The sequence below is a fragment of the Falco peregrinus genome, chromosome 9, assembly GCF_023634155.1.
Source record: "Falco peregrinus isolate bFalPer1 chromosome 9, bFalPer1.pri, whole genome shotgun sequence".
Taxonomy (NCBI): domain Eukaryota; kingdom Metazoa; phylum Chordata; class Aves; order Falconiformes; family Falconidae; genus Falco; species Falco peregrinus.
Window position 1 is genome coordinate 32,521,215 of NC_073729.1, and position 22,558 is coordinate 32,543,772.

A 22,558-nucleotide genomic window follows, 5' to 3' on the forward strand; every position below is an offset into this window, starting at 1 on the left:
ATGGGGGATGGCGGATGCTGGGCTCCTACAGCTCTTGGCTTACTGTTGTTGGCTTACAGCTGCCCAGTGGGCACTGGATACAGCCTCTGCGGATCTGTTTATCTGAAACACAATCAAGCGACCTGCTGTACACAGCCTGATACACTGCGATATTAAATGAGTCTCAGTCATTTTCCCATGTCTCTTATGCATGAAGTCAACCACCCCTCCTGCCCCCAAACAACCGACCTTGTTCCTAAACCCACAGAAAAAGCATAGAAACACACTGATGCAAGCAAGGTTCCCAGCAGAACATTTTCTTATTCATTAAATACTTCAAAACACAAGCAAAAATAAGCTGTGGCTAACTTTATAAACACTCATAGCTCAAAAGCATTGTGCCTGTTCAAACTAAACAACAACAGACAACTTGGAAAATAAAAAAGAGCATTCCCACAACAGGTTTTTTTTTTTGTAATTCATCTTCATTAGGACAGGGATCTCTCATCTTTATGTTTATGTGGGTTTTTCTCCACTAAAGTTACAAGCCATGCTAAACCAGGGCAGATTTATATGTAGTCTTTCCTCTAATTTTCTGCAGATTTCTGCGGAGTCATGTTATTGTATGACAGGACAGTAATGAATTAGTTGAGGAGCTCTAACAGGGAGCACAATGTTTGGAGGACGAGTACGTTTCAATCAACCTTCGCAGCAGATGCTGTTGACATGGATGGTGTATTACACGCTAACCTAATTATTACGCATTCTTGGTGTAGCTCTCTTTAATTAGAGCAGAATGGCTGTGGTTTCAGCCATGTGTGTGACTCACAAGCATTGTGCCCATCTAAAGAAAAGCTCTGTCACTCATGTTTAAACATGCTTGTTGCTGTCCCAGAAAGAAGGGCACTATCTCCTCTGGGCAAAAAGTAAACTTCAACAGACTTGCCTTGAACAGGTTTCTAATTTTAAGCCCCAAACCTGCTCCCCTGATGAGGCGCAGGGTCACAGGCGTAATCAGGGCATCTGACTGTGGCCCCATGCGAACAGCACTGAATAAAATTTTACTACCCAGGTGTAGGTACACAAGGGAACTGTTTTGAAGAAAATGCTGCTAGGAAGAAATTATTTTGTAAAAGAGTTTTTAATGAAGCAATTTATTTTTGTACATTTCAAGGATCATTAGCCTTTAAAACTCTTTCAGGAAGTCTCATTGGTTGGTATCTGTCATTTATCCTCTATGTTTTGTCTTTAGCTTTATTGGTATTAATCACTAATGGGGAGTAAGAAACATTTTCCACAGTGTGTAAGTTACCTTCTCTTAAACTAAACAATATGGAAATTAAACTGTAGATGAGAGGAAAAAAATCTTTCTCTTGAGATAGAGAGTATGATGGAATGAAAATAAAACAGAAAAATGCACTTTACCACCCAGAGGGGAAGTCGTTTGGGGAAATGATTTGGCATCACTGCTTTCACAGTATGGACATTTCCTCTATAGCAAGGCACGCTTCCAAGTCTTAAAGAGGCTGATAAAGTTAAAAGGCAAATCAGCGCTCCCAGTATGATATAGGTGTCTAGAGGCACTAGGCCAATGTTCCACTGGCAGTTATTTATTTGCATTACTGCAGCATCTAGAAGCACTAGTCCCAGACTTGAACCCTACTGTGCTAAAACTTGTACCCACACAGAGGAAAGACACAGTCACTACAGCTTTCAGTTCAAGTACTGAAAATCAGACTGATGGGAAAGCACCAAAATGAGACAGGTATATCAATCAATGTGTTGTCCAAATTCTCTGCACAGTGTGTAAATAATCTGAAAGAGAATTATGAAATTTATCTGAAGATGTTAATGGAGAGCTCCTTCTAGGCATAGAAACCTTGTACCACTAATGGATATCTCTAATGCTGCAGTGACTGCCCTGGTAGACTGCTAATGCCTATGGTTAGAGTAATGCGAGTTTTCCAAAGCAACATAAAGTTGCCACATTCATACTGATGATCCCTGCTAGCATGTTCTTCCATAGGAAAAGTGCACCCCGGAGACCTCGGAAGAAGCTTCCTGGGTAACAGATCTAGCCAATGTTTTCTGATGCATGTGAAGCCCAAGCAAGAATGGACCACAGACAGCTTGAAATCAAATCTCCTCCAGGAACCACTTTTTACAGTGAAAACAGATTAATCTAAAAACTCAACCCTGAATGCTTGTTTAGTAATTCTAGAAGAGCAAGGTCCTACCCCTCTGCTAATCTACAAGTCATGCTTTCACAAACAAGGACAATGAGAGGCAGGAATGGAAAACAGGCAATAAACTCCTTCTGTAAATAGAACCTCCAGCACCACAGTGTATCCCTATATGCCCCACCTCTACCATGCACCATTGCTGGAGCTTCCTTCAGGGTCAAAATTAAACAGCCCCACAAATTACGTTTAGTGCTAACCTCTAGCGCTTGGACAGACAGACCAGGCACTCCTGACCCTCCAACACACAGCTTTAACAAGCTTCTTCCCATCAGCCAGGGGAAATAAGCACCAGGGGAGCACTGATCATTCTGAAATATTTGTTCTCAAAATAATACCCTTCAGTTCCATTTCCAAAAAATCAGGAGGAGTAGTTTCACAGCTGCCCATTTCTGCTTAGCGCACATCTTCAGGGAACTGAGAGGTAAAAAGCCCCCATTCCCTACTACTCCTTCATGAACAACAGAGGATCAAAACATACAAAGAGTAAGATAAGCCCTTTTTTTAACATTTTGGATGAAAAATGTTTGCCCTAAAGAGCATCCCTGAACACGTCTCTCTGCTCTTTCTGTCAGAGTTGTGACTTTCAGCTAAGGATTGATGGGCTATTGCTTCCCTGCTGGCAGTGGCCAGACCTTGTGAGCAAGGTAACTTCCACTGTAAGTGAGGCACTGCCAACTCCCAGCTCCCCATCTTGCTTATTTTGGGGTAATTTTGCTGCCTGTTCAGCAGACAGTTCTACTAGAGGAAAATGTGGGCAACGGAAGCCTGTGGAACGTGCTGCGGAGGAAGACAAAAGTGCCCATTCACCAAGGGGAGCATTTTCTTTCATACCCCAATGGCACAAGCTGACACATTTGCTCTGAATTTTGCTTTTATGTTGGCTACCTGCATGCACTGTTCCTAACCCTTGAACTAGCTCTGTACATCTGAAGTGAATTACATTTTAAAATTACAATTTGAGTTATGTCCTCCAAGCTAGTTACAACTTGCCTAAAATTAATTTCTGTTTCTGCTTTCATTCTGTCCCCTCATTCTGAGTAACAGGATAACAGAAGACGGCTAAAAGAAGCTTGTCGAACAACCTTCAGTATGTTTTTGCCTAAAGATGATTTCCACAAAACCTGGAGGAGAGCAAAGAACAAGTATTTCCCTATTAATGCAGTGGATTAAAATGGGAAGTTAGGTCTGCTCACTCCATGTGAAACTCCAATTTTAGCAAAACAAAGGGAATGCAGAATGTGTAGGCATACCCAAACTAGCTTTAAACTACCAAATCTGGGTACAAATAGCTGCAAATTTTGCAGCAAATTTTGCAAATACTTGCAGCTATTTGTACCCAGATTTGTATTAAGCATACTACGTTTTAAAAAAAAAGTATTAAACATACTACGTCCCTAGATCCTTCTTCAGGAGTTAACCTACACAGAAGCCTTTGTTGCTGTACCTTCACTATTAAAGGTACTAGCATTACCTACACAAAAGCCCATGTGCGTTGTAGCCACACTTCAAACTGCACTGTCAGCATCCTCCCAAATGGCTCTGTATTAAAACCTTCTTACCACTGCTCTCCTGAAACAGACTGATTTTTCATAAAGTGCTTATATTTGCCCTAGAGTATGCATTAGAGAGACATGTATTTGTTAACACCTGCAGCTACTACTAATCCAGTTGGCTGGATGTCCCACAGCCAGCTCTCCCGTCTTGTACACTGTAATTTTGGAAGGGAGAAGCAGACTTATCTCTGGCAATCTCTCAAGTGCAAGTCACTCTCGCCTCCCATCCTGGCTCCAAAGCCCATTCCAAGCTTCTGCCTTACAGGTACCCTGTTCAGACTTGCAGGCCATTAGCAAAGGGGCAAAGCTGGCTCCTTTGAGACGGATAACAAATCAGCTTGTTGTCTGACTCTGCGTCTATTTAGCAATGTGCCAATTAACCCGACATTCAAAATGTTAGGACAAAGTAATTCTGAGTGTGAATCTTGGATTCAGACCTCCCCCACACCCTGCTTTAAAAAAACATAAAATAAAGCCCTAGTATTTAAAACTAATCAGTCTCTTTAAATCCCTGCCAAATACCTGTTTATGCCATGAGCAAATAATTACTTTTCTACAAGGAAGAAAGTATTAATTAAGAGTATTCATCAGACTCCTATTCTATAGGGTTTATCTGCCACAGGTGTCAGCCAGAGGTGAGAGACGGATTAGTATACAATCAAGGGCTTTCTAAGTTAAATCTCCTCCTTGTAGTTAGCTGTTAATAATGAAGTTGTCACCAAAAGAAAGAATTTAATAGTTTTAATTGGGTTTAATTACTTAGAAACTCTTGGAAAATGGACCAGTTTGGTTGTAGTATAAAAATACTTCTACTACTACTACTAAAAAAACCCAAAGATATAAATGCCTGGTCAACATGTTTGAACAAAAAGAGTGTGAGAACAATCATTCTTTGGTTGTAACATTTTATACCTTGATCAGAATTTGAGACGTGAATAAGGCTTTCCAATAATAATGGAAAATTAACCATGTGCGTCAGTGCTAGTTCAAGTAAGTCCACGTCTTTTTGAGAAAGAGAACACACTTAGCTCTTTTACTATACTTCAATACCTTAGCTTGCAATTTTACCTTTTTAATAGACACAGGCTGCACCCAGACCTAGGCTCCTCAGTGCTTTTCAAGTGAGAGAGGGAGTATTTGTGAGAAAAGTTGTTTTAAGTAACCAAGTAGCTCAGGAGCTGAAACCCCTTATCAGAAGCGACTAACTTAAGTGACTACACTTCAGACTTTTTACAAAAGGATTGTCCTTTTTCAAGTGGAATCACTCAGCTTTTCAGGCTCTAAACTTTTTTCCCCCCAAATGAAGACATGTTGTTTTACCTAAACATTGATATATGCAGGTTTATTAGACAAACTACCGAATTTAAAATGAATAGTGTCTACAGTCATCACAGTGTGAACAGTCCACGCTAGGCTGAGAGCAAATACAATTCTATCCCTTTATCCCTTTTCTTCAGATACCTTTTCATATTCACCCTCACTTTGACTTGAGAGGTACTTCTAAAGTATTGCTTATTATTTACTGGAGAAGTCCCCTTTTACCAGCACATATCTGTTCAGAAATGGTTGGGGACTATGCCTTGGACATTTTTCCAGTAAGTAAATGGACATGTCAGTCACTAAAGCCTCACATTCAAGAACACATGGAGGTTGAATCTCTAAATGAACTATGCTTAGGGACAAGCAGTAATGACTACGCTAATTTATCCAGAGTTTGAACCCATGAGTTCTGAAATGAATTCCAGTCCTGTGGGAATATTGTACTTAAACACAGGTTAAAAGCTGGGCCATGATGCTTGAGAACAAATGGAGATTATTTTTATTTAGTAATACAAAAGGTTCATGACCAGAAATCTACAAATAATTCCTTTTTACTACAGACGACATAAAAGTCAAAAGAAGCAATGGAATTTAAACAAAACACGTCTTCATTCCCTTCCCCTCAACACAGGAAAAACACTGTATTTCTGTATGTAAGCCCTTGATAGCTCTGTGAAAAATACAGAACTCCTGGAAAGCTTGGTGGAAACACATCACAGTGCGTAACCGTCAGCCCAACTGCACATTTTGCACATGCAACTTCCTAACACAAGTTATGTCCCTTTGTTCTTTTAAAACAATTTCCCCCCTAAAATCAAGTCACAATTCAGTGACACTGGAAAGCAGGTTCCCTTTACTCATGCTTGTTTGACAATCCTCCATTGTTTCTGATATGTTTTATGTCAAAAATAATCCTTTAATACTTCCAAATGCCACACATGCACTTTGCTTAGAAAACCCTCTGCTCACCTAAGCTCTAGTACAAGAGGTTATATCTACATGAGCTCAGAGCATCTCCCATGCCCACCGTCTAAGCTGTTGTGGATCTGGTTTTGCTGTTTCTGCTGCTGCTTCTCATCAACCAGTACAGATGATAAACACAGATGTTTGCTCCCGAAATACACATTTGAAATAATAAAATGGCTGGAATTATTTACTCCCTTCTCTCCAATAATGAACTAATAATTGATATAGCAGCATGTCTAAAGTAACAGACTTCTTTATTACCTGCAGTGATTGAATGCTTTTTTAATTTAACTTAAAAAGGCATTAAATACAAGGTTTAGCCTCCAGTGGGTAAAAAAATCTCCAACTTCCTCAGAAAATCCTTTCCAAATTGTATTCATCTTGACTTAATCCATGATCTACTGAGTGAATTAGGCTCTATTTGTTTTGAAAATCTATTTTATGGAGTTCCAAGGACTGTGTTTTCCTTAGGAAGGGCTTATTCTGCCTTTCTGACCAGGATGCCTGCTAGCAGCCCTCAGCATAGGCCTCTGCAGGTTTTTAACGTCCCAAGGTGCCCCACACATATGACTAACAAAATGTAAATAAACACAGCTGAGCCAGTCAGAAATTGGAAGGTTTTCTCATTAAAGAAATAAAATAAACAGATGTCCTTAAGCACTTTGGCTCACGTTTGTCAAAGGAATGGAAAACTCTCAGATGTCTGAGCAGCAGTAGTGATATAAGGCCACATCTCAAGCGAGAGAAGAAGAAAAAAAGCAACGCCATGGCACTTAGAATTAACTAATAGTTCTCAAGGGAGGGCGCTTTTGATTTGAACCTTAGCAACTTCTACAAATAGTTTTTAACAGCCGAGCAATAAAATGGGGTTTTATTCCTTCTCAGTTTGTAAAGTAGTAAAGGACAGATTCGGCCATTAGAAGCATGAATCACCATCAGATCTGATTAAATCCCTATGGTGTTTCAATCAGGTCCTGGCTTTAGGGTCCTGCAAGAGAACAAAGCAGGGAAAAGCACAAGCTACTTGAAGCATTCATTGAAAGCAGGGGGAAAAAAAAAAATCAACCCTAGGGTTTTACAAGGATCTCGTGTAGAGCCAAGCAGGAACTTTTCAATGACTTTCTTTTTTTAATTGGAAATTATAGTTCACTTAAAGGAAAACTTTTTGTAAGAACATGTAGCTGCCAGTGAAACCTTTGAGGAATAAAGTTTTTAGCTCCACAACATCATTTTTGGTGAGAATAAGACAGCCCAGTTCACAGACAGCCAACATACAGCAGCTATGAATTTGCTTGAAATGCTAGAAAATCGTATTTATGTCCTACCCTCAACTGGGCCAAGCAGCAATTGTAGCTACTCTGTCCAAAAAGTCTGGAGGCCCTGCTATTGTTGAAGTACCTTCTCCTGGTCCTTCACATACCTCTGCCACTGCAAGTCCCTCATCAGAGAGGCAGAGCCCATGTTTGCACAGGCTGGAAACTTGAGTGCAGGCGCTGTCACTATCACACTCATGTTTGTGACACAATTTGGATAAATCTCATGTTGCCACTTCTGAAATGCAAATACAATCAAAAAATACAGCTATCATAGAAAAACAGCCTCTACATCAATCAAGCAACTACGAGGCAAACTGCAAGTCCCCACTGAAAGTAGCCAGAGCAGCCACTCTAGGCAAAAACCACATAGTCCAAGCTCACAGGGACACAGTGTAACACAGGCAATTCAAACACCTTTCAGTTAAGGTTAACGAAAATCTAGAACATGACTTTGCATGACTACAATTTTCTTTATTTGAACCAATTCAAGATGCTAAACAATCTCAGAAATTCCTCCACATCTTACAGGGAATTTTATAGATTGTAATGCCCAGGTATCAGCAGACATCACCAAAGTACTGATAAAGATGCAACACAATTCAAAAATTTAGACTGTCCTACGTATGCAATTCTTTAGGTCAGTACTAAAATAAAATAACTTCCCTTTAGTTCCACGATTTCAGAGTAACTTGCACATAAAGATGAATTCTAACTCCAGATTTTGCTTTACTCAAAATTCATTTTGACACTAAAATCCCAAGGAGTGTACCAACACAGAGAAGAATACATATTCTGGGAACAACACAAAATACTGAGAAAACGTTATTAGCTTCACACATACCCCTCAGCTAGGGAAAACAATGCACCCAGTGCCCCCTTTTTTCTTAACTAGTCCTTCTTGATACCCGTCCTTCCAGTGCTGGAATGAATCTGCAATATAATACTTAGAATTTCTTGGACTGGAAGAGATGCAGGATTTTTTTAACATGCTTTGACAACACAGATTATGGAACAAGCTTGCAAATATCTCCGTCAGAAAAAGGGGAATGGACTCGTGATTTTTTTTTGGCACAGGCATGCATGCCATCTCTTTTTATTGTATCTGAATTAATACCACCAAAAGAGTCTTTCTGTATTACACCTAGCTGCTTCAAACAAATAGCCAAAGACCCTTGACTTTTACCCAACTCTGTGAAACCCCAGCAGCACTGTTAAGGATTTTGACCTGTTTTTCCCATGTTTAGTCAGTGATTTGGCAGGTAGATCTCTGCAGACATCGTAAAGGCTGCAGCCACCTGCCTGTTGAATGGGAGCTCTATCATGCCTGAAGGTATTAAAAAGGGCTGGGTGGACAGAATATTAAACTATAATGATGGTCTACATCTGTTGCAGTCTCTAGGCACATGGTAAATATTCTGTACTTATAAGAAGCCTGCAGAACAGGTTTTTAAACCCTCCTGAACATAATATCCAGGGTTAACTGTTTATGGAACTTCTGGGGTTTTGCCTTTTCTTGACAGAGGGCCTCCTGCTGAGAAACCAAAGGGTGAAGAGATTTCCTTGGGTTTGACAGCTTTGCTGCCCTGATCACTTAGACTACGACTCTGTGTGTTTGTACAGGTATCCATCCATTCAACCATGGGCGAGAAAGAAAAAGGAGATGTGAATTTGCAGGCCACTCTGCCACTGTAAAGGTTACACTGCAGTGACTGTATGGGAAAGACATTAAGACCAAATGTCTGATGACTGTGGAATCTGTGGGATAGTACAAAGTTTGGCCAGAGGGGACAAAAAAGGAGCAACCTATGCTGGGCTATTCATTCATGATTTAACCTTGAATCAATTTTGTGGTTTAACTTCTACTAATGCTGCGAACAAATTATTTTCCAAACACTACAGATGAACTGTCCATGCTCTGAGGTCCCTGTATCTATGGTAAAGACCACAGACTTTTCCCTCAGAAACCAAAAGTTGTCACATGAAATCAGGTCAGAAAATATACACTGAAGCATTAATGATTAATAATATGACTACAATTTATAAAATTTTTTGTGAAATTTTCCCTTTTTTTCTTTTTTCTTTTTCAAAATCTGATTATTTTTGGACAGCTCCCTATTGCTGTCATGACCCAGAAAGGGGCAACATGCAGAACCATTTGAGTTTTTGTAGCTAAAGAACACAGGAGTTTAGACCCAAACCTCTGAAGCTATGGTTGATGTTCCTCCTCCCCTCTTCTCAGAAAAATCACCCCAGAAAGAGGTGTTTTTCTTCAGCTTGATCAACTTCATAGACTAATTCTTTTGAGTGCCTCCACAGTAGCTCTACTAGTGCAACAGATGGGATGATACTGGGACATTACTGTTGGTGAGATGAAGGTCATATAAACTGGTACTTTTTCTGGAGGAAGACATACAGAATCAAGACCTCCATGTGTGAGATTTAATTCAAAGCACGTGTATGTCTGATTACAGGCACATGAATATTTTATAATCAATTACAGACAAAAATAAGAATTTTAGGTCTTGATACTTAATGTACTTTGAGATTAACACTTCCTACATTATTCAAGTGAGAAATTCTGGAACTCTACTAACCTCTGGCTCACTGCTTCACTTGTACTTGACAGTTCAGCTCACTTAAACATTTTTGAATTGTGTTACTATTTAACAACTCCCAGGACAGCCTGTCTGAGTGTGCTGTATTTTCCTCTTGGTTTAGGTCTGTTCCAAAGCCCACCAAAGCCTCCGGTTGTCTTTAGATCAAGCTGTTAGCCTATAATGCTTTTATAACACAACCATTTCCCTTATAGGAAAGCCCTGAGGAATTTAATACTGATGAAACAAATGAAGAACTATGAAAAAAATCCTTCTAGAGAAGTTTCTCAAAGAGCCTGTTGTAACTTAACAGAAAAGGTGATTCATTCATTCAAAGAAAATATTCCTGTTTGTATGATTCTTTACATTTGCACAAAGGAAACAGCCAATAGAAGTTTGTCATTTTGTACCTTTAAAGGCCTTCCAAAGCAGACAATCACTTGAGTTTCCATTTTCCTGCTTCTCTCTCCCTAGTCCCTTTTGCATGCTGCTGCTCACAAGTATCCAGTCTTGGCTGAACTCTGCTCTCACAGCCAACAGAACAGCTTAACCACTGCCGAGTGCTTTTGATAAACCCTTCTGGCTCCACTCCTTGACCCCATTTCATCCCCACACCAGTCTGCCTTTGGGGCAGCCCATCAGCAAGAGCTCACAGGTACTGCAGCGGCAGGGCTTCTGACCTCCACAGGCCCATCACACCCCTCGGTCCATCACCATCTGCCCCCATGCAGCAGACCCCAAATCCAAACCTTCTAAATCTGTGCAGGAGGCAGCAGATGAAGGCATCTGCTTCAGAAGTTTTATGCTAGGACAAAGTCAGCCCATTAAGGGAATTCTCCACACGCATACTGCAGCCCCTACCCAATGCTAACCATGACCACATAACAGACCTACGCAGCCTGAGTTTATGTTTCCTGATCCTGCTTAATTCTTTCTATTTTTTTGCTGGCAGTAGGTTTGAGCTTATACATGTATACCTCAGACAGCCTCGTTCATTACATTCCCTGGGAAAAGTAACCGCTTCAATTACCTTGTACAACATAGGTCTGAATAAATCCCTGCTTGGAAACACGTCCTTGCTTTTCAGAGGGTGTTGTTAGAAGTGTTAGCAGCATTCCAAGTGCTGCAGTAGACTTCCACACCACAAACACCATTTTATATCCTTTACAACTGTGCACATCTAACAGCGAACAATAAATCTATCTTACTAATTACACATTCAGCTTGTTATAACCATCGTAAAATAAGTACAGCTGGTAAACCCATGAAATGATGTCAAATCATATTTCTGCTTTCTAGAGAGAAGCAGGGTTATTTTCCAGTCTCCTGATGAAGCTGACTGTTCAAAGCCATGTGTGGAAACAGCTGCCAACTAGGTCATCCACCTTTAATTAGGTAATGATACTGTCTTTTTTCCTACCCATTTAAAAGTGTTTGACATTCTGTAATTCAAAGTGACTTAAGTTTTTATCATAAAAAGCTCTCTTAGGAAGAAACTGAAGCACCTGGTACTAAATCCAAGAGCCAGTGTTTTCTCCTTAGCAGTCAAGTTCAGTCTGTTCAGCCACAGAGAGAGTTACCTAAAAAAATTGAATTGCCTGGATTTCAGAAAGGGTATCTAAAGTATGGATAGCTAAAAATATGGTTCCTAAAACTCCTTAAAAATGTGAGCTTCAGCAGACATGTGAGAAGCACAGCCAGTATTCTTCACGCTGACCTCGACTGACACAAAATCTGTCTTAAAAAGTTGTTTGAGATTCATAAGAAAACACTGGTCTCACAAAAAAAATTTATTACCTCATTCAGGCTAGAGTTAATGCTGTCTGGCTGCTTGATAGGCTCTTTCTTGCAGAAGACAGACGTTGAAAGAATATCCTGATGTCCTATCTAGCAGCTACTGAACAATACAGGCTTTTGAAAAACAAGGGGCTACTCGCAACATGAAAGGGAGGTAAATTAAATTTTCACATGTTAGAAGGAAATACCACAGGACATATTTACACAAATATGTCTGAATAAAATTGGCAGCATCTGTTCGAAAAGCTGTCTCATTAGCTGCCCCCACAGTTCCCGATGCAATTTGGCTGGACAAGCAGTAATACTAAAAAAATTAAATTTTACCTTCCCGTATCTGGATGCAAAGGTTCCCGTGAGTAAGGAGTGAAAAATAATTATCGTCTCATCCAAATCCCACACAAACACACGCTGTGATGACAGATGGGGTGGAAAAAAGAAATATAGTTACTTATTAAGCAATTGCAAGAAATCATTCAGTCAGGAAATTTGGAGCACTGAGTGTTGATGCTTTGTGAAAGCAGGCAAAATGAAACATCAGGAATTTTGGAATTATGTGTGCGCTAGTCATCCTGAGAGTCTGCTGTCCTAACACCACAGAAAGCCCTTGTTGCATGTCAAGTCAGGGGAATAAACCAGCAGACTTATGAAAAGCCCAAAGGAAAGAAATGTACATATGAAGAACAGTTTGACATGCTGGTAACATAGAAACTGAGCTATTATTTTGACTACCCATGTTTGTAGCCTCCAGTTATATTACTGATTTTATTCTGGCTCTTACCACTCACTAGTCTGATCATGGGATTCACAAAGAGATGCAACTTTTTACCTTTGCTGAATTTACTAAGGGAATATAAATTATATAAATTAAAGTCATTACCTCAATCTCACTGTCAGCAGTAGGGGAAGGATCGTTGCTTCTTTTTGACCGGGCTCGTACCTTGCCATCTGACCCTCTGTGATGTCTGTCTGTTTCTGTATCTTTTGCTGGTGGTGTTGAATATTCCCCTATTATGAAAAGAGCAATTCCATGTAAAGTTAAAGTTTGCACTCTATCATTATAATTAAAGCATGAAACCTTATAATGAAAAGCATCAGAAACATGTGAAAACACCATGAGAAAATCTTACTCTTTTCACGTCAATAGATGACATTGTTAGAAATGTTTTAACTCCTAAGATCTGTTAAAACAATTTCAAAAATCACCAAGATTGTATATGTAACATTTTAAAATGGATGTGTCACTTCAAAAACCTTACCATGTTTTTCATTGAAAAAGAATAGCTTTTGGAATTTTACTCTTCACCCCCCCCTTCAAAAGAAAAATTAGAAAGTCAATGGAAAAGGAAACCAAGACCAATTCAACTTCTGAAAAAAAATATTTTAAATGTGATGAACGCTTATGATTAAAAATATACTTTAAACATCAACTTTTATTTAAAAATATATAGCTAGCCAGTTTTAGCTATATTCCATTTCACAGACGATACTATTCTAGAAATAACTGAGAAGAGACAGTCAAAGGTGAATTTCCCTGGTGTAAAGTATCTGTTTTGATTGGCTTGAGTTTCACAAACCTGTCTGGATTTCACTTACCTTACATTACAAATCCTTTTCAAACATATTTTTCTTTTCACCTTGCTAAGTTGTGGCCTCTCCACCTTCCTAGAATAACCATATTCTTCTTCAGAGAAGCTTGGATTGTGCCTAACAAGCCTTTTTGAAATCGCCCTTTCTCAAAAAGGCTGAGATAAGATCTAAGGAAGAGAAAATCCTCCAACTGCTTTTAGAGCAATCTGCGATCACTTCTTTTTAAAAAACAATATTAGTTTATTTTTCTTTTAGAGCAACCACAGATGTTCAGATTTGTTTCTTAAGTCAGCAGACCTGCACTGGGTGTATACTGTGATCATCCACAAATTATGTGGCATTTTATATAAATGTTATTGCATGCCAATGAAAACTTTAGTAGGGAAGTGATATCTGAAGACTGTACTTCAACAGTACATTGGAGGATTATAATCCATGAGTAAATCCATAAACCATTAAGCTTTGAGACTTTAAAAATTAAGCACTCAAAGACAGGCGACAAATTTTGAAGCCTTTTTGCATGGAATTCTCCTTGAACTTCCAACTTAGACAAACAGTTTGTGTTGATTTTTTAAAAAGAGGAACTCTCTCTTGATGTACTCATTTATGAATACATACATTAAATGTTGTAAGAGGTGAATATAAAACTTGACAGAGACATGGGCTAAAAAGTTATCACATAATCAGGAAACTCGGGAGCTTTTTCAGAGCATGGCTGTTTTGAACTCACTGCTACCCATGTTAGCCCTCAGTACTGATCTTGGTTTTGTATGTAATTGTTTTATCTTTCTGTACTACCTTTAGAGATCAAACCTTGTATACTCATGAAAATGACACAGGATGTTTTTACAGAGCTTCTAATGAATCTCTTCCCAAAACTCTGTGTTGCATCATATAAGGAGAACTGTGAAGTACTAGGAAATCTGAGTTATCCATGTAAATAGATGCATTTTAAAAAATTCCAAACAACATGGTTATAGTGTTTACATTTACTGCCAACTGAAAACCAAAGATGCACGTACCAGACAGCGATTCTGTGCTCTGACTGGTGATATTGTGAGAAGACTCCTGCAGAGAGTAAGTGGAGGTTGGGATGGCTGAGGGGCTGATGCTGTTTGCAGACACATACGGAGAGTTGTAGGAGGAGCTGTAATACTGTGAGTACTGGCTTTGAGGAAAGCTTGGATATGATGAATATTCCTTTGAGGGGAAAAAAGAAACATCCAACTTCTGTGTATCTGGTTTTATCTTATAAATGAGTAAGGCACCACAAAGGCAGTGTTATCTAGGCATGCAGCAGGTCATGGTTCAGGAATATTTCAGTGGAGAACCATGTTTCAGTCACTTACAAAATTACATTTCTGCTTCTCCTAAACACACTCCTATATTATTATGATCAACTAACACAAGGGGTCAGAACTCAGGCAATTTCTGCTTTGTCTATAGGATTTCTATAGGATTTTAGTTATCAGTGCTGACACATTTTGTATTACAGAGTTCAACAATAGAGTGAAGTAGGGTGGCTTTTTGAAAAGGGCCATAATGGAACACACAGTCTCTGTAAACAACTAAATACAGAAACTTCTTTTTTGTAAAACAAAATTTCTTAGGAAGAAGTTAGAACAGAATAAATAATTGGGTGAGGGAAGGAGCAAAACAGGCTTTCCCATGATCAGCAACATTTTCTGGTCAGCTGTTAGAATAGGTTATAAAAATGAAGGGAAAAAAATAGCAATTGTTTTGCGTCAATGTTCACAGTTGACATTGTCCAACTATCTCACCAATAACTAAATGCCTGAGCTATCTTCCCTACCCTACAGAAAAATGAACTAAAAATATGAGGTGTAAGTGACCTTGGGGAGCTGAGGTACCACAAAACCCTTTGTCTTGATTTTAAGCCTCCCAAACAAACTTCATACCATTATCCTCATGTTCTTTTTTTTGTGAGAAGCAGGACATCAAAACAGATAAGAAAAGTTCTCTCTTGACAATTAAAACATAAAAGGTTTAATTTGTTTCTTTTCATTTTAGTTGCAACTCTTGCTCTTGTCTACCTGTTTGCTTGTTCAGATAGAGAAGTGTATTTATGGTCTGGGGATTGTCTTTTGGCAAAATGCTTTTATTTCCTCAGAAATGCCAATTAGTCTCTGGTATTAAATAAAATTAAATAATAAATAGTCTTTAGAAAGACTAAAAGCACTTTCCTCCTTAACAGCTTACATTTTTGTCTGTGACACAGCTATTTCATTAACTTTCAGTCACCAGGGAGCTCTCAAGAACAAAGACTCAAGTTGTCATAAGAACAATTAAACTGAAAAAGAAATGAGAGAATTTCATCGTTTTCTCTTAAAGAATATCACAAAATAAAGAAAACAGCCCAATTATATATAGGTAACCTCTATAATTCAATCAAATGCACTTCTATCAACAAATGCTGATGTCTTTAGCCAAAACCTGAAGGAATAAAGAAATTACCCACTGTTATGATCAAAAATACAAGTCAACAATCACCTTACAAACACGGAATTGAAATTATTGGCCAACCAAATTGTCCCATTTTCTGGGACAGTGTACCCATTTGTTTGGTCCAATCAAGAAGAGCCATTTGCTACTGAAAAACATCTGTCTTGTGTATATACGCATGCTGTTTATTTATACACACACATTTATCAAGGTATCTGAAGCATGAAGCCCACAGACAGGTGTATTGTCAAAGATGGAAGCACACAGACAGCTCAGATGGCTCAATATTTATCAGGGCCTGCCAACGCCTCTTTCAAATTGTTCATATTCATTACACAGAGCCAAGACAGCAGACGATCCTAGAAGCAGAGCGCTCTGCAGAGGATGGAAAACATCTGAAAGTTGTAACATGGCAGAGGAATGATGAAGCTCTTGGCACTGCTACAGCAGCATGCAGACTGCTGGGGTATCCTCCTCCTGCAAGGACTGCAGTCTGTGCAAGCGTATGTATCGATACACACATCTTAATTAAGATAACCCGGAAGTCCAGGAAACGGACAGGCCACAGGAACAGAGCACAGCGGTGCTCAGCAAAACACATAGCAATACCTTAAATATATGTAAATACACCAGAATAATCTCTCTCATCCACCAGTCCTCTCAGTGACAAAGTTGCCAATAAAAATGCTGAACCATACCTGATGCACAGCACTGAATCCTGCAGAATTTGTCAGACCATTGGCTCCCTGGTAAATCCCTGTTGTGCCTAAGGGAAAGAATATCACAGTCATAAACCACACCACCAATCAAAGTAACAGGATATAAACAATTTCCAACAGGAAGTAAAGTACCAGCTCACTAGAAAAAAAGTGTATCATCACTAATCTTGACAGTTAAGACTTAAGGCTATTACTGAGAGCTGCTTACTGAAAGACAACCATTGCTTACACTAAAACAAACACTTAGGGAACTGGGAAACAAAGCTGGAAAACAAGGATTCAATCCAAATTTAAAGTTCAGTTAAATTCAATTACTTCTTTCTCAAATAAATAATGGAAGTGTTTTTTATTATCATCTTCCGTACAAAAACCCCTCATATACGTATATAACCACACACACACTCTTTCACGCATCAGTATGTCCTGCAATCTGTCCTTATGGACCAGGTACCTGGGATTTTTTTAGAAGACTGAAAATTTGTTCCCTGGTGTTGATATCCCACACATAAAAACAATATTGCTGATATTTCTGGGACAGCAGGGAGCAAAAACATTGCTTCATCCTGGGATACTAGGAATAAAAAGGATGGACAGGTGAGTTTTACATGGTTCTGTCCCAAATGAAGCAGCTGATGTCCAGCCAGGACTCCTTAGCTGGAGGAAGCATTACCACAAAAATGTTATGGGTGAAGAAGTAAAGATTCAGAAAAAAATCTACAGGTACAGTCCTCCTCTGCAGCCCATAAGGGAAGTGGTAGGACAGCTGCAAGCTTCCCATCCCTGGGATCCTGCATCCCTGGCAAGATCTAGCCTTGATTTAACTCCAGTCTACACTGTTTCCTATTTCAAGATTCTCCATTTCACATGGGTGGAGAACTTCCTTTTAGGTTTGTGTGGTCTGATGAGAATCCATACCAAAAGTGTTCTCTCAGTGCTTGCTCCAAGGGCTGGCTGATCCCATACAGGAGGCAAAAGCTGGACTATGCCATATTCCATCCTAACGGAAGGCAATGGGCTCTAAAGAGCACTCAGACCCACTACTTCCACAATGAAAGAGGTACAATCTTGGTGCTGTGTGACAAAGGTGGGCTCTTGTCTGGGCTTCATTCTGTCACCTCGATCGACTACCATCAGATCAAGCCCTTATCAGGCACTCAGCCTTATTTTCTTATCTGCTTTTTTAGAATGTGAATGACTTTGAGCAGTGCTTTTTTAACCATATGACACTCTGCACGTCTTCATGTGGCAACCTTTCTCCAAAGATCCACTTGCTTGTTTTTATTTTAAGACGCCAGATTAGCTAGGGAATGGACAGCTGAACAAACTCCACTCTGCCAAGTGCAGCTACAAAGCACACGCACTGAGAAATAAATCTCAAGCCAAAAAGAAACAAGAGGGAGGACTCTGCTCTCCAGAAGAAATTTGCTACCACATATAGTCTTTAAAAAGAAAAGGGCAGAAAGGGGGAAAAGAGGGTGCAGATGACTGCCAGGTACCTGGAGGCCTGGGTTTCCCCAGCCCCCCTGCATATGCTGGCTTGGAGAGCTGAGCCAGTGCAGGTGGGTGCAGGTGATGCCTCCTCCCAGCACTCATCCCTTGGAGGCAACTCTGGGTGGATCAGTATCCAATCGCTCCTCCTCCACACAACCCATATGGGGAGACTGCCCAGAGCAGCATCCTGAAGACTGCAACACATTCAGCTATTAGCATTTCCCCACCTCCCACCCACGCTAGGCTTTGCTTTTCTGCAGTTTTTCAAAAAGTCACGAGTATGCAGCAGGATGAATATATTCCTGTGGTAACTAAGCATTTCTCGCCACTGTGAAGGGGAGTAATAGAGCCCCAGTGCTTACAGGCAAAAACAACTTTCACAGAACACAAAACAGCTCTTGTACACCAGAGCTCAAAACAATACAGGGGGGAATTTTTGATCTTCCTAAACTGTCATTTAGAAACAATCCATCATCCTTTATTAAAGCTGTCAAGAGGGGGATGAGTTACCTCGAGGGACTCACGTTTTATGTGTAAATTGTGATGAGAACACGTTTATTGCTGTGCTACCTGCACATGATACCATAGCTTCCTGGTTTCCAAACAGAGAGAATTATAAAAAGGAGGAGAGATCTGTACAATTGGAATGAACTTACTCTGAACTTCGTGCCAGCTGTGCAAAGCAAGTGTGTCTGTGCACACGCAGCGTAGGTATGTGAGCAGGCAGAAGAGGGTAGGAAGACGGGGTGAAACACAGGGAATGACTCATGCTCCCTAGCTTCCTACAGTACATTGTGACTAGACCCTATGTCGTAGATTATACATTGTGGTTTTGTAGACTATAGTTTTGCCATTTTAGCTGAGCTACCCCAGGTCCAAGTTCGGGTGTTCCCCTACAGGCTGCTGGAGTCTGGCTCCCTCTTGCCCAGGGGATCTGCAAAAGAAGGACTGTGGTACACAGACAGAAACTAAACTTCCTCATTTTTTATCTGTGTATTTAAATACTTGTGAAAAGTGCTCATGACTGGTATTTCCTATAACCTTAAATTCAATCCTCAGAATGGATTTTGGCAGCTCAGGTTTTTCACTTATTCTGGCCCCTGTCATTGTATTTTGACCAAGTAGGAGTCTGAGCATATGACCAACTATTTGAGCACAGCTTGTCTAAATTGAGATCAAACACAATTCTCTTTCTCTGCCCCTACAGCATTGCATTTCGAGAATGCAACACATTCACCCTGTCCCCGCCCCCGGGGTACACCTTGAGAGCTGCTAAGCTCAGTATATCTCAGCAGCTCAGTATTGTTATAGTAGAATAGATACAGATAAGGACACTTGAGGAACCAAACAACCAAAGCTAGTAAAGACTTGGAGGTTCTTTCCAGCTGAACAAGGATGAAAAGATGGGAGAAAAAAAAAATCAATTCTCTAAATGGAGAAGAAAGTTCTTGAAGATCCAGGTACAGAAATATTTCATCTCATCAGCCTTTGGTTTTGGGGACTACAGCTATCTCGTGGGGACTACTCTATCTCAGTTCCTGTTCCACTTCACAGGCCAGACTGGAGAGACCATGTTTTCAATGATGCACAGTCGGTTCAAATGGAAGGAAAACAAACAAGCACCACAGGCAATGAAGACAAGGACAAATCCTCTCCCTTTATGAACAGAGAATGAGGCTTGCTAGTTACTTTCTGTGAGCAGTCTTGTAGAACTGAACAGTTCAGAACACACATCAGAACTAGCCCCAAATGTTCACTTTCCCTCCCTAAGCTGATAATAAGAAATAAACCTTTCCGTAATAAAATTAATTTTGCCACATGCAATTCCAGTTTTGCATCCACAAATTTTACACTCAAAAAACATTGGAAAATTATCAACAGACCTTGCATACTGGCATTATCAATTCAGCCCTATTCCCCATGTAATAATTTTTTTCAAATGCCTTCCCAGGTAATAGCACTTCTTGTAAAACTCGGAGAGAGACTGGAATGACATCAGAAAGCCGTGCTAATGGGGAATGGGGCATACCTAGGAAGCCTCTTTGTAAGCAATGTATGTGAATGTCTGGCCACCTCCCATTTCTGAGTGTATACTACCCATTTCCACAGGACTTTTGCTTTCACATATATTGGCTTTTTTCCTGACCTCAGAAGTCGGCACACCATCTCAAACTGCAGCTGATTGTACATTTGCAATACTGCAGATGTGTGAGCAAGCTATTTGTTTCCATCTATCTTGGTAGCTCTATGTTAAGTAATTGCATTCAAACTCCTACTTGTAAATCAGACACAAGCCTAGGATCTCTCCCTTTGGGTCTTCTCCATATAGAATATGGTTCACATCTGTGTTCAATCAAACCAATTGCTAAATGTCACAATGCCCTCAGTCACAGGTAGCTTAAAGAACATTTAGTTGGTAATAAAACAATCTGGACTCTAGAGTAGAGTAGCTCTTCAGATGTACGGTACTGTAAATGTTCTTGTAAAGTATGTATATCACAAACACACTTGCATGAAACGACACCGCATAAAAGGCATGTGTATGCCATACATACTCAGTGCCATGACTTTTCCGTGATAAGTAGATGTGGCCCTTCTCTACATGAGTGTCCAAGGGCAACATGTATAGAGAAACTCTTTGTGAACTGATTGATGGTATATTCCTGTTCTCATACAGATGGATTTCATTTGCTATTTTCCCCTCATTCCCCTTTCAATTCCAGTATTTTAAAATCTATGCCACTGTCAATGATAATTTCTGGACTGTGCTCCTGCAAAAACTTTTATGCCAGCTTCTCGTTCCTCTCAGTTTCTCCCTTTCTGTCTTTCAGTCACTGCAATAACAGGCTGCATTTCTTTGCCTCCCTTCCAGGTAAAAGGAAGTAAAGAAAATAAGGGAATATTCATGGGGTTTTTTTGTATTTTCAAAACTATGCTCTGGCATTGCTAAAAAAGGGCTTTCTTTCAGCTTATGAACACACAATACGACATAGGAATATTGGTGTCTTAGGGAGCCTTACTGGTGTCTTACAGAGACAGGATCAGCCTGTGGTATAGTTCAGACCAATTTGAAAATCAGGTTTGTGTCCTTGCATTTCACAGGTCAGAGGAGCCCTGACATCTGGGAGGTGTTCTCAGTCTCCTGTACTGCTCAGAAGAGAATAAGCTGCTGTATTGAGAACAGATGGTTTGCACTTCCAGTATTCAATTAAGTACTCAACAATCAGAGGAGGACACAGCCAGAGACAGCAGAACATTTATCACAGCCCTCTGGGTAGCCAGCAGAAATTGTGAGCTTGTGAACACTCAAAAGATGGAACACTGGATTGAGATGAGGGTGTTCAGAGGGTGGCAACCATGGGCACTCCTAAATATGCTTGAAATAGATGAACAAAGTTTAGATCTAAGTGTTTCCTCTAACTTGTAGATGAACTGCATAGTGGTTCCAGGGAGAGTTCTCTCAAAGGATTATTTGATCACTTAGCACTAATAAAATAAATGCCTACAGGGTTCAGCTGAATTGCAAGGTATTTTACTAGCTTGCATATAATGGCTTGTGTATTCTTAGATCAGCAAGCTCTTTTCCTACAGGAAACAATGCTGACTGTGACTGATGCAAGGAAAGGCCTAACTCCCAGCAGAGCGTGCATTACTCTACGCTATGAAGAACATCTGGCTGAAGACTTGCATGGTCATTCAGAAAGGTTCTTTGCAGTGCTTTAGCTCTCTGACAAGCTAATGTTTCCTGCAGTAAATATTGCCTTCTCCAAGCTGCTACTTTTTTAGTGAGAGGTTAAGCACTCATCAAAATTACCTCCCACCAGCTATACTCCAGTGCCTTGTAAGGTTTCAAATCCTACAACATCTGCCTGCATTTATTGGGCAAGAAAACTCATAAAATGTTGCATGGCTGTCAGCTGTGGAGGTATTTCAAGACTATCTGACCTGTTAAAGGAGATGAAAAACTCAACCCATATGTACTTTGCAGCATATTGCTCAACTGTTTGCCATTAGGCATAATGAACCCTTCCCCAAAAAGTCTTGTATTTCTGTCTGGAAGGGCTCAGACAGTACAGAGAAGAGTGCACTATATTAACCTAGATGAAAAGCATGATTCTACAATGCTACAGCACTTGACATCAGCAGTGTCTATTAAAGGACATTGCTCCCAGAAGCATATGAATACTTCCTGCAGATAATACTCTCAGATATGCAACCCATTTAAAATATGTCCATTTGTCTCCCACTACAATCCCATTCAGTCCTGCTAGCCTGACCAGGTGTTTGAGGGCACTCTGAATGGTGATATAAACCACATTTCACAGTACAGTTTTTCTGAGTCAAAGCTCTTCCCCTGCTGCCTGCTTCTGGGAGTACTCAACCCACAGAACCTCAAAGAGATTTAATAAGTGATGACCAGAGCAGTTTTAAGGGCCTCGCTTTTACCATCTTTTGGAGCCTGGTCACCTGTATAGCTCAATCCAGCTCAACAATAGTGTTGAAAGTGCTGGGATGGTTTATAATTACTCT

The 22,558-nt window shown here is 40.0% G+C and overlaps 1 protein-coding gene and 1 long non-coding RNA gene across 13 annotated transcripts in view; one reads left to right on the plus strand and one right to left on the minus strand.

Moving 5' to 3' along the window:
* EYA2 (EYA transcriptional coactivator and phosphatase 2) overlaps positions 1-22,558 on the minus strand; it is a 101,217-nt gene that overhangs the window by 18,641 nt on the left and 60,018 nt on the right. For all 12 annotated transcript variants that reach the window (XM_055814372.1, XM_055814375.1, XM_055814371.1 and 9 more), the window contains 4 exons: positions 16,517-16,584; positions 14,378-14,555; positions 12,646-12,773; positions 12,093-12,176 (listed from right to left, as the gene is read on the minus strand). In XM_055814372.1, coding sequence (XP_055670347.1) covers positions 12,093-12,176; positions 12,646-12,773; positions 14,378-14,555; positions 16,517-16,584 — 458 coding nt within the window. The remainder of the gene's footprint in view (positions 1-12,092; positions 12,177-12,645; positions 12,774-14,377; positions 14,556-16,516; positions 16,585-22,558) is intronic.
* LOC129785176 (uncharacterized) lies at positions 8,917-16,497 on the plus strand. Its single transcript, XR_008748813.1, has 3 exons — positions 8,917-10,289; positions 11,271-11,366; positions 16,158-16,497. It is a non-coding gene; the product is annotated as an uncharacterized LOC129785176 (long non-coding RNA).